At 38.4% G+C, this 13578-nt stretch overlaps 1 protein-coding gene across 1 annotated transcript; it reads right to left on the reverse strand.

The window, feature by feature from the left end:
* Positions 1-433: 433 nt before the first annotated feature.
* Positions 434-9985, reverse strand: pla2g10 (phospholipase A2 group X; the record flags this gene model as incomplete). Its single annotated transcript, XM_079646338.1, is given in 6 exon segments — positions 434-3354; positions 6288-6394; positions 7023-7191; positions 9840-9890; positions 9893-9934; positions 9937-9985. Coding segments are annotated over 6 exon segments (567 nt in total). The 3' UTR covers positions 434-3205.
* Between the last annotated feature and the right edge of the window lie 3593 nt (positions 9986-13578).

The following is a 13578-nucleotide window of genomic DNA, read 5'->3' on the forward strand; positions in this document are numbered from 1 at the left end:
TTCCTTTATAACTGTGTAATCAACAGCACTCCAGTTGTTATTCATTCATTTTAAATAATTGAAAAATACAGTTAGTTAATCTGTGGTAAATTATCACAATCAATGTGATATAAACTTGGAAACCACACACCATACTAGCAGTCCAAATCTTCTGCTGGTAGGAAGTCATGGAAGGCACTTCAACTGGATTTCACACTTGCATGTCAACAAAGTTGAGAGCTGAAAAACTGGAAAGGCCACAGTCCTCATGTACAGGCAGCAGATAGAGAGTCTCATGAGACAGCTTCTTTCGGCCAATTTAATCAGATACATAAGTAAGGCTAAATAGATGAGGGTACAGCAATTGTGATGTTTCATATCAGTTTCATATCTCATGAATTCAAACAGCTGCAGTACGGACTTATAATGTACTGCAGCTAAGAAAAAGAGCACATTTCATTTTGGCCAAGGTTCAATCATTTTATTTTCCTTTTACTTGTACTTTCGAGATCACATGTGTTTTTATTTCACCATCAAAACATTATCTGTATTCCAGATTAAAACATTTATTTTTCTGATTTCAAATTAATTATGTACATTTCTAAAGAAAATCATCCCATTATCCAGGGGAAACAACATTGTTATTCCAAGATAATGACACCAATGGCTTGTATTCAAGGACACAAATACAAGTTAGTTGTTGAAAAAGGAAAACAACCGAAAAATAAAATGTCATGGCCATTGATGGCTTCCATAAAAAACAGGTTAGTTAATGTTTCTTTTAATACAACACAAGATGTTTACATGTTACGGAAGCCCCAAAAGGCCATACTGATGTTTGTTGAGATAACAAGAAAACTGTTCATTAACTAAACATGATAGGACCGTATCTCTTCGTCTCGGTAAAACAACATTTGGTATTTCCAGATAATGACATCAATAACTTTTCATCTTGAAAACAAAAATTAACTGATGGAGGAAATAAAGTACTTGAACGATTGTCATTACCTTTTAATGAGAGGGAAAGAGCATTTTTTATTTTGAGATAATCACAAAAATAACTTGAGATCTCGAGAAAAATAATAAATGCAAACTTTTATCATTGGAAAAAGGCAGGGGGGGGGGGAAACATGGCAGTTGATGGCTTCCATATAATTATTACTTTAACTACACAGTGGTTGTATTAATTGCATTTCCATACCTTTTAATTCTAGTTCGAACAGAAGTAGAACAACACACTTTAACAGGACAGTGGGACTCGGATTGAGGCGTATGACTTCCATAACTTCACAGCTCATGCCCGCTGAAGGTTGGACACAATCAGGCAAGTGTTTGTGGGCCATGACCCAGATACTTATTTCCAGTCCCGGGCTTTGGACACTGCACCACGGAATCATCTCCCATTTCAGTCCACACTCACGAGCGGTGCACTCACTCAACAAAGAAACTGAGTTTCCCGTGTGAACTCACGGACGGAGCTTCGCAGTGTAAAAACCATAGACTGTAAAAACTCACTTGAGCAGTCACATCTGGGAGGGCTGTGTTTACTCTGATTACAGCCGGGTGGTTATGTTTACTGGAGGCAGAGGGGAAATGGGGTTTGGACTTGAGAGTGGGACTATCACTGGGGAGGTTCCCAAGCCAAACCCAAAACCGACTCGACCTAAATAAATCTAATTTAGTGTATGTAAACATTCAAACACTCAGTCAACAACAGGCCACAAGGAACTTCAATGCATAATCACTTTTTTTATATATTTAAATAATATATTTTGTATTAACGCTAGTCATATTAAGACTCTTATTGTGCAAGGATGTTTCCATAGATGCATATTCCTGTTGTGCCAGTGGGCTTCAAGTGTATTATAGTGAGTATGGCACCGGCTGCAGGCCAATGTCTATAGACATCATATAATAACCAAGTGATGATGAACAGCTAATGACATCACATGAGATCAATTAATAGCTATTTATTGACCGTGGTGAAAAGTTATTTTAAGTATTACAATCTATAAGAGTGTAGTGGAACACTAATGCCTTTAAAGGAAGTGAACAAGTAAGACCTGCAGTGACAATATTTCATACATGGTGGTAAAAAAAGGAAAGAAAGTGTCACAGCAGATTTTAAAAATAGCAAAGTATGAAAACCTCAGTTTGCCCATTGGCTTTCCAAATGTCCAATAACCCTATTTTTAAACCCCCACTGAGTCAACACTAGCCAGAAAAAAGCTGAGTCAACGTCAGATCTTTAATTCGGGCAATGCCCTGCACAGTAATTCAACAAATAAAAGTTATTTTGTTGTGAGCAGCAGCTATCTGATCGTTCCCTCCCGGATAAACATCTGACCTCCGGGTTGAGTTTTGTTTGAGTTTCGGCAGAGGAACGCTCAAGTTGCCTTTTCATTGTGTGATTCTACTGCGCCCCATAAACACTTCCTTATCGGTTTCAAGTTTAATTCAAGAGTCTGATAACAGTAAAGAAAAACAATACAAGTCAGATATTTATGCCAGCATGATTAATGTTAAATGCTTTATTTACAAAAGGCACACAGGAAAAGCACTTGTTTGTGTCAGTAAACTGATACTGGACAAGCATTTTCAAACACCTTGCTGAGGCCTTGCACGTGGTATTGACACCATATGCAGAAACTGCCATTTTTGGAGTACTGCCTGGCCACCGAATGTTGAGGAAAACTAAGGGCAGTATAGCCTTTGCATCTCTATTAGCACGTAGAAGAATACTACTAGAATGGAAATCCTCGTTAGCACCTAATGCATCACTATGGCTTAAAGATCTTATATTGTATCTGAACTTGGAAAAGATTAAATTGATTGAGGCTGATAATACAGCTCAGTGAGGTAAAGGACTCTTGAGTGTTTAGATAGTGAACTTTAATCTAAGTTATCTCAGTGGGTCTCAAACAGTTTGGTCACAATTTATGTAAACAAATATTTCCAAGGCACATCTTTATAATAGGGAGGCGTGTGACGCAGTGGGTTGTGCGTAGGTGTTTGGATCAGGCGGTCACAGGTTCAAACCCCACTGCAGTCAGCATGTCGTTGTGTCCCTGCACTTCACCCCAAATGTTTACCTATATATGTATTTATTTATTTATTTATCTACTTTACTTTGTTGGACCGGGAGGGGGAGGGAAGAATATAGACCCTATAATGTAACTCATTGTGCCTGACTCAATAAAAATATATATAAAAAAATAATATTGTGTCAGTAAATACTACACATTGGATGGTCATGGCCACAAAGGAAATCTGGCCATAGGGCATATTTTCGGTCGAAGGGTGCTTTTCTCAAACATTTGGCAGCGTTTCTGTCACACTTGCACAGCAACTTTTCACATTTGTCCTCCAGATCGTCTGCAACAAAGAACACACATGTCTTCCTTAAGTGTTTAAAGTTTTATCAACAACATTGTGTTAATGTTTATGCATTCTCCCTGGCTGTTCGTTTCACAAACAAGTCTAGCCTTATTCAAAACCACCACAAAAAGAGATAACAATTCCCCTGTGCTGGCATCACTCCACTGGTTACCTGTTTCTTTTAGTATCGAGTTTAAAGTCCTTTTATTAATTTACAAAGCCTTACATCAACACCTTCTTATCTCAGCGATTGCCTTTCTTTTCATGTTCCAACAAGAACCATTAAGGCCCAGATACACCGTCCAGTCACCTGAGAAGTCGCCGACGCCGACACCGACTGTTGCGTCGCCGGACTCTCCTGCGTATTTGCCGACTTCGCGCACTGGAACACACCGCAAATCCGAGCCGAGCACGTATGAACTGCGCATGCGTGAGTGGCAATAACTCTCCTTACCAGCAGGTGGCGGTAGTGTGTATTCATCATTCAAAAGAGGCAACAACCGGAACAACCGGAAGACAGAGAAGAAGAACAGACTCCGTGATATAAACAAACAACAAATAGCGTTTTTCTTTCCATTTTCATTCTCGTCCATTGGAAACATGAACGAACAGGAGTTCTATAAACCGATGAGGTGAAATAGCCGTCCGTGTCTGTTCCATCTTCCATTTTAAATCATGTGTTTACCTCCCTCACTTCCGTTAACGCTTCTCATGCACTGATTCGCTAGCTGAATAGCCAATCAGTGTTATCCCTTTGTCCGACTTCCGGTGGTGTTCCCGACGCATGTTGAATCGGCAAGAAAATGCGTCAGGTCGGCAGAAAAGACCCGACGGTGCGGGTGCACACCACTCCGAATAGGGCGTGCCCACGCTCATGTTCGGCCCGACTCCCATTTACTGCCGATTTCGGGCCGGTGTATCTGGGCCTTTAGATCCTCCACTGCCCTTCTATTAGAAATCCCAAGGGTATCACACAAGAGATCTTGTGAGGCTGCGTTCTGTTTTTACAGCCCTAAACTATGGAAGAGCCTCCACGTGGATCTTAGAACAGCAAACTCTGTTGAAATGTTTAAAAGTAAATTAAAAACCTATCTTTTTAATGTGGTTTTTATTTGGGTCAACTTTCAATTCCCACTGGTATCATTAGTGGAGTGCTGTGCAACTTTTTCAAAATATTCAGCTTTTTTAACTCTTTTTTTAAACACGTAACTCAATGGGAGGAACCTTCAAATCCTCTTTTAGCTACACCTTGTTAAAAAATGCTGCTCCTTCCACATACTTTCAGCTAGATACTTCATTCCAACGTTTTTCTCCCTTGTGTGTGTGAAATGATGAAGACATTCAGCTATTAAAGTTGTATACAGATTTGTTATATCTTTTACAGTTTTGAATTATCAACGTTTAAGTTTTGGTAAATGTTCAGGCCGTTTTAGATTTTATAATGGGTGTCTATGGAACAACACTTAAAATCCTCTTTTACCTACACCATGTGCAAAATGACATTCCTTCCTCAGCTGTTGAACAGCTAAATAGTGGAATGCTGTTGAATACACCACATATCTAACTCCTTCAGCTCCAGAAACCATTCAACTATTAAATGATGCAGCTATTTCAGTACATTGAGGCTACGGTTTGTTGTTATACCTTTTTTTTTTTACTTTTTTTTTTAAAATATTAAGCTTCATTACTATTTTTCCGACTCTTCCAGTTCAACATTTCACTTTCAAGTTTTCAACAAAGTCAGTGAAATGCATTTGAGCTGTAACAGTTTTGATTCAGATCATTTTCACTGTTTTACTGTATTTTTTCTGTTTTGCTTTTATTTGACATTTATTTTATTTTATTTATTTATTTATTTGTATACATATAATTGTAACGCAATACATGATTGTCACTAAAAGCCTTGTCTCTACATTACAATAAAAAATACAAAATAATTGATTAATTAATTTGAATAACAATTCAAGTTAGTAGCTATTATAGGCATAAAAAGACAGAAATGTATAATTCATTCTTTTATAGAAATGTTTCTTCTGCCCGTAAAGTGTCCAAACCGGGCTTGTCTGGATAGGTGCATTTTTAAAACATAGTCATTGTCCTTGCCGGTTTCAGTTGGATTATTGTAGTTGCTCCGATCAGATCGGTCTCCTCCATTTTGTAGATTATTTACGACTTTTGAATCCACACAAACACATCGTCAAAATCCGGTTTACTTTGAGCATGTGTTTAAAACAGTTTAATCTCTTTGTGAATTGTTTCAACTTGCGCCGTCCTTTAATTTCTTCATACAGCGGAAATCCAAATGAATTAATCCTGAGTCCAATAACCATCAGAGTCACTCCAATAGTGCTCCTTAATTACGCTTTCATCCTCCTTTAACAAAATACTTCACATTCATCCAGTTTGTGACAGTAGTTGTAGCATTTTTTAGACTTTTAAACTTTAATTTAATTGTGTGTGTGGGGGGGGGTGGGCGCAACTTCCAACAGGACTCATTTGGGGGGGCTCTTGGGAAAAAAGGTTGGGAACCCCTGCTTTAACGGATCATTTTATTCTCTGAAAATTAGAGTAAATGTGACTACTGAACAGAAATTGTGGATATAATAATTTCCTCTACATTGAGTAATTTGAAGAATGTCAACAGGCCTCTATTTTTGGTACTTGAGTGTGTACACCTTATTAAGTCTGCTTCTATTTATATAGAGGAATCACCATGGTTTATGGGGGCTTAAATATATGTTACAAACATCCTGTCTTTACCCTCCAATCAGCTGAATGTTTTTCATAGATTTTTCCGTTCATCAAACAGAGCCTGATCTGTGTCTCACATTCAGATTTACCCAAGCACAGAACATTATGTGTACAGTAGCTGTCTTACTTCCACAAACACAACATATTATGCATGCAAAAGCACAAAAAAAAATCAATACCACACTCCGCTTCCTTGTCCTCACACTTCCACTGATACTGGTCTGTTTTGGTTCGGCACCCAAGAAGCTCTGCATCTCCATAACAGCAATCATGTCTGTGGCAACACCTGTGATAGATAACATGATATGAGTTTTATTTTGAAGGCTGAACTCCAGACTACACAAGGCAGGGTCAAAAAAGCAGTAGGTGGGTAGTCACAGCACTGTGGTTTCAAACACACCATGGCTATTTTAAAAGGAAGGACAGGATCACCACATAAGTTTTCACAACAGATAGTTAGCAGTTCCCTGGTTTGAGGGGGTTTCGGTGGCTTGCGGCGAAGAAGGAAAAAAATAGACAATTAGGATTTGGGTGTGGAATTCTTGGGCTTATTTCGAAGTACCCATTGGAGTATGTGAGTCTATTCGATTTAAACATCACTCCTTCCTTTTAACCCATCGGCTAGCATCTGTGGTTCAGACGACTTATTGGGAAACGGAAACTGTGTGTGTGCAGGAGCAGGATGGAGGGGGACTGAGAGGAGGAAATAATGCATGATCTGTGGAAGGGCTGAATTAGATCCTTTGCATCACATAATGTATAGTTAGTCCGTTTATAGGGACAGCTGGATGTTTACAGCCTGCTACACACTATCATCATGTGTCCAGATATCCTTGGAAATAAAAACACAGACTTGACAGACAGTGTTTTTTATAAGAGTGTGATTAAAAATGAAATTGAAGTCGAGGCCTCACCAGTCCGCCTTGTCTCTGGGCCAGCCTTGCCCCCCGAGCCCACAGTAGCATCCATACATCATGTAAGCCAGAGCAGTTCTCCCCGTGCTGCATTTGATGGTTCCCGCCAGCTCCAGTAAGCCTCTCTTCGTCCGCTGGGAGGTGCGCGTCACCGCAGGGGCCACAGCCACTGCAGAGTGAAGAAGGAGGAGGAACAAACTCTTGTCTCGTAAACGACAAAAACATTCCATATTCTCTGGATGTGTTTTTATGGTAAGGTTTTAAAACAATTGTGTTATATTCATGGGTAGACACAATACTAGAAATTGCCATCTCTCCAGCACAATTACCATAATCAAGACTTCTTTGTGCTATTTAGGGGTGTCACAAAATACCAGTTTTGAAAAAAAACGGTATTTTGATATTGTGTTAGTAATAAAAAAATACATAATTAAATATAACGAAAACAACCAAGGCGCCTCAAGTCATCAATCATATAATTTTGTGTACATTTTCCTCTCTCCAGCTTTCTACACTTGTATTTTAAAGGTCACCATAATGCAAAATCCACTTTTTCACATCTTTTATACATCAACATGTGTCCCCTCTGTGTAAAGAGATTCTGAAAGTTTCTTTCTCTTTTTGTTCTGATCCATTTATATAAAAACCTGTCTGAAAATGAGCCGATCAGATTTTGGCCACTTTATGATGTCATAACGATGTTTTGGCTTGTGTAACCATTAGCCAATCACCAACCAAGGTAATATTTTTCCAAGGCCCACAACTTTTACCCAGTTTATCAGTTTGTACTAACCTCACTGAGCTCAGGCACCTGCAGCCTTGGGTGCTATGCTCTCAGTGTTTTGTGTCCCTGTTCCTGCCTGTTGGCGTCAGCTGATATGAGGTGTTATAGTGATTTGCCTGTTTTATCTTGTTATGCATCATGTTGATTATTCTCTCAGAACCAGCTAAATACATGGGTCTAGGGGTAGAGATCTGGCAGAATTGGTTTGGCATCCGTTGTGTCAACTCGTGGCACACGATATGTCTTGTGAACTCTCCGGCCGAAGCTCCAAAAAAACCATCAGTGTTTGCCATCAAAGTTCCTGCTCTCCTCGTGTCTCGTCTCCATTGCTTCAGTTGTTTCCATCACATCGATGAAAAACAGTATAATAGGGGACCTTTAAGTTTCTTTGGCCTTGACAGTTCTGTAGTGAAAAACTTAAATTGGTGTTATATTTTTGTACACCATGTTATTAGGTACACCTACAGTAGACTAAATGAACACAGTCCAGCAGTAAATCCTACCTTCATGAAGATTATAATACTCAGTTGTTGTTGTTGTTGTTGTTGTTGTTGTTGTTGTTGTTGTTGTTGTTGTTGTTGTTGGAATAGTTTCAAGAGAGGAGTTAAACAACTTTATCAGAATCAGAAACGGGTTTGTTGCCAGGTAGGTTCACAAGTACGAGGAATTTGACTTGATGTCATGGTGCATACATAAAACATTTAAAACAAAATGTTTAAAAGTACACAGGTAGCGAACTATATTAAGAACAACAAAGCGCACCAAAACACAGAAGCGGCCATCTGCGGCGCCATCTTAATTTTTGCCATAATGATAACTTAGGATGATGTGCTGTTACATTGTATGCTTTGTAGAGGTGTTTCTGTTCTTTTTCCAACTTCTACAGTAAATGTCAACTGGATCTTCTTTATTTTTTTAAGGCTGCATGACTCTGCTACAATGTGTATGATGTTCTTATATGCACACACATATCATTCAATCTCTGTATCATACGTCACTATCACATTTTATTTTTTGAAAAAAAAAGCACATTAATAGCCAACTTAGTGGCAACAGCTATCTAGAAAGGTATTCATTTGTTTTTCACAAGCATGTGTTTCTAGAATCCCTCTGAAAACCCCGGAGTTACAGTAAAGTAGTAAAACAAGACTTAACTTTACACTGACTCACTTCTCACACCAGAAAGCTTTACTCTGCGTCAGAGGTGGGAAGTAACTAAGTAAATGTACTCAAGTACAATTTTGAGATAGTTGTACTTCAATTGAGTATTTTCATTTTATGCTACTTAGTTCTTCTACTCCACTACAATTCAGAGGTAAATATTTTACTTTTACTTCACTGCATTTATTTTTAATACCTTTCGTCACTATAGCAGATTTGGTATAATAATGTGAAATATAATCAACTCTTAAATCATACTTTAGTTACACCATGGGTAAATTCACAAGCTACCCTGTAGTATACAAAGTAACTGGCTGCACCTTTACCAACTTTGATAAACACATAATGCATCAAAAATCAATAAAGTAATCTACCTGTTGGGGATTCATAATTAAATTGTTCGTCTTTAAAATCAAAACATATATCATATATAATAATCTGAAATGGACCAAAATGCATAGTGAGTACTTTTACTTTTTGTACTTTAAGTACATTTTTTAATGCTAATACTTTGTTCTTTTACTTGAGTAACATTTTAAATGCAGCACCTTTGCTTGTAACAGAGTATTCCTACACTCTGGTATTGTACTTCTACTTTCACTTAAGTACAAGAGCTGAGTACTTTTCCCACCTCTGCTTTGCCCGAACCAGGCTCAGATTTGAAATGGTGGGAAAGTATTCAATGTTGTAGAGAAAAATACATTGAATTTGTCTTGACTTGCTCCCTTAGAATAACATTTCCACTGAATCACCACCACACAAGTAGTGTCCTCCTTGAGGCTTTTACCTGCAGCTCACTGTGCCATGAAAATAACTTATCAAGCAGTTCCTCACTAGTTTGAGTTCATCCACAAAGTTAAAACTCTCCTTACCACATAACAGGAGCAGTATCCGGCAGAAAGCAGTCATGGCATGCATCAGGCTGAACTCCACACCAAGAGCTGTTCACTGACGAGAGTGGAGCATTGACTGAGTGGAGTGTTTTTTTTAGAAGCTGCTTCAATAATCTCCTGAGCATCACCATTGGCCAGAGGCTAATCCAGTGTTAGTCTAACGGTACGCCTCCTGCTGGACACAGCCTGCCTCTCATCACATCTATGGCAAACAGTGTTAGTGTGATTAAAGAGATGTATTTTCAGTTCTCTACAGATACCTGCCTGCCTGTTTTGACTTGTTAACCTGTGTGCTGCATCTCCCCTGCCACTTGAACATTGCTGTGATTGTGGTTCAAGTTAACACATAAAACTTAAACATAAAAAGGCTTCAGGTGTCTGTCACGGTCTGTTTCTAGATGGGGTTCTTATGTTTTGCTGCTAATACTTTTGTGCTTTTACTCAAGTAACATTTTGAATGCAGAATGTATCACGATTCTTATGTCATGTCACGGTTTTAGTTTGGTGTGTCTGGTAATGGGTGTTTTGCTGTTCTCCCTGTCATGTTTTCCTCCTTGGGTATTTTCTGGTCCCTCTCCCTGGCCCTTTCTCATTTCTCTTACTCCCCTCCTCGACTCCCCTCCTCGACTCCTATCCTCGAGACTTAGTCCCGCCCACAGGAGATGCGAGCGGAGGAGCCGAGGAGGGGAACCGAGGAGAGAGGAGGGGAAGCAGCAGGCGGTTAGAGAAATGAGAACTCCTCTCCTCTGAGCGGTCATTTTAAAGAGACGTCCGTTAATGATGACAGGAGGCACAGCAGCCCTCTGTCTGATGGACAGATGTGTTCATGACGACTTATATATTTACTTTTAATTCATTCACAGTGCGGTATAATGAGACAATAACACGCTACAGATGCGGGGACACACACACACACACACACACACACACACACACACACACACACACACACACACACACATATATATATGTATATATTTATATAAATATATATAATTTCAGAATCAAAAAGAGCACTCTCATAATAACGTAACACTATCAGAGACTGGATATATCGCCCCTGGATATACCAGCCCCGCCCCTGATTGTTTTCACCTGTGTCTTGTTGTCGTGTGTTTAAATTCCCCTGTCTCCCCCCAGTGTTCAGTGTCAGTTTGTCTTGTCTCTTGCCATGGTCAGGTCTATGCTCTCTTTGTGCTCTAGAAAAGTGTTGTTCCTCACTACGTGAGCGATTTCCTTTTGTTCAAATGTTTTGCCATCTCATCCTGAGATTCGATAGTGACCTTTTTTGTTCATCTTGCTTTGTTGGAAAAATAAAGCATCTTACAAATACTTTACCTCTGTCTCCCGGGTCGTGCAATTGGGTCCTATATCCTGAGTGTCTGAGTTCATAAAAGAATGTTAATATTTCTGCACCGCAGTATTATTACTTTTACTTAAGATCTGAGTTCTTCTTACTTTTATGTTAATTTTTCATTTTGCAGTTGGGTTTTTAGGGTTATGCCAATGTGAAGTATTACTGCTTAGAACATTTTTTTAAAAGATGTGATCCTTGGGCTGAGAAAGATTAAAATTAGAGATCACCAAATCTGGAGATGTGTGGTATTCACTTGAAACAGAGAGAATGCAAAAATGTATTCTTAAAAATAACTTATAGCTATCAGTAAAAACTACAATATTTGTCTTTGAGATGTATTTGAATAGAAGCACAAAGTGGCAAAAAAATGAACTAGCCTAGCCGAAGTAGCCTACATTGACTTACAATATATGTGGTAAATGAATTGAACAAATAGAGAACAAGTATTAGTATCTTGACTATGAGTTGAGGGACAGATTTTAATTAGCTGAAGGTCTAATTGTAGCTTTTCCTTTTTAAGCAACACATTATATGACTCCACTTCCTCCAAACAAATGCCTCTAGACTTACAGATTATGGTAATCATACTCTAATAACATAGCTTTCCCTTTGTAATCTTAAAGACTGCCTCCATCTCCCTTGTAAATAAACATGTCAGTGTGGGGAACAGATCTTCTCTCCATATAAAACAAAGTGCCACTATCATTATTGTCAGTATGATTTACAGAGCAGCACTCCAAGTGTCTGAGTTCCACCGCTGAGATTGTTTATTTGACAAATTGCTGATCTGAAAATGGCATGAATAGTGTCATATCTTTGGGTTTCATCTTTTTATTATGTTTTCTAAGAGTATATTTCTAGCTCTGTTGTGCTGGTCTCCATTGTCATTCATAATGTGGTAATGTCAGGGCAGCTAAATCATAAGAGGAGCAGGGTAACAGGGGAAATATTCACAGTGTTTAGTCATTCAGCTCCTCAGTCAGGCTCCTGCACAATGTGAGATAAGCACCTCCTCCTGGCAGTTATGATATGCACTTCATGAGAGCAGACACATCCCTCGATACCTGTGAATCTGAATATTTCCAGCTCCATCCATTGCTTCAAAACATCCACTGAATGTTTAGATCACATCAAGATGGATACATCGGAATGAAAAGCTTGCAAAAGCCTCAAATGTGCAGTAAAAACAAAGAAAGATGCTGACAATTGATGGTGTTTAATATTTGTTTTCTCTTCATTAGCATACCCAATGGCCTTTGGTGAAATACTCCTGTTTGTGAAAGGAGAAAGGAGATAGATGCACATTACCAAATGATCAAAAGAATAATAATAATCTGATTCAAACAGAGTTTCAGCCTGTTATTATAATGTTAAGTTAAGAACTAACTGTTACCAGTAGCCTACAGCTCGGAGTCTGTGCATGCATTTGGAATACATTTGGAATAAATATTATATTAAAAGAGAAGTTACCATTTATTATATTCCTCATAACAATAATAATATTCATGTCATATTATTAGAATAAAGGGTTCTTATTTCCAATATCATTGTACCGTCGAATCTGCTAATTAAATGAACATTTGAAGGTACACAATGTTCTAAAAGTAATGCATTCTTTTCGTGAGCAAAATTATCCTTGTTTCGCCGATACATTGTCATGTCCACTTCCCTAACAAAATAATGTAATCAACCACGATACAATGTGTGTTGAGGAGCAGGTTTAATTCGTGTGTGGTATGTTTTTTTTTTAAATAAATACATTTGTGAGGTACAATGTAAGTGTGTGAAAAACAATTCATCCATCACTGGATAAGCTCAAATCTCACAGTGCAGCTAGTAACCCAATAATATATTGTAAATGTTCTGTATGCTGGAAGTGAAGTTAAGTCCTTTGATCACTCCTTGTGTTGTCCTTGGCCTCTTTATGATACACAGTTCCACATTTACAGGATCTAAGAGGCTTAATGTTTTGATTATTTCAAAAAGGAAATGATTAGGAATATCACTGCCAGAGGAATGTTTGTAGGAAGAAGAGTTAGAGGGTGAGAGGAGTTTTCATACTTCTAGGTTTAATAGTCTGAACTCTAATGTGCTTTGTAGATTTCATAATAGAAATGGAAACAGCAATCTCAGCGATGCATAAGCAATGGGCAAAGAGCATTGTGAAAGTTAGACTTCACATTAAGTCTTTTTTTAGTTCTCAAGGTTACTCCACAAATAGAAAATAAATAGAAAATCACTTACATGGGCAAACAAATTCATATTCAGTAAATCAATGAGTCAGTTCCAGTTCAGTGATGTGTCAGTTCCCGTTCAATTGCCTTAGAAAAAGCCTAACTTATTTTGGTATGCATGATAACC

This window comes from Notothenia rossii, assembly GCF_949606895.1.
Source record: "Notothenia rossii genome assembly, chromosome: 8".
NCBI classification, from domain to species: Eukaryota; Metazoa; Chordata; class Actinopteri; order Perciformes; family Nototheniidae; genus Notothenia; species Notothenia rossii.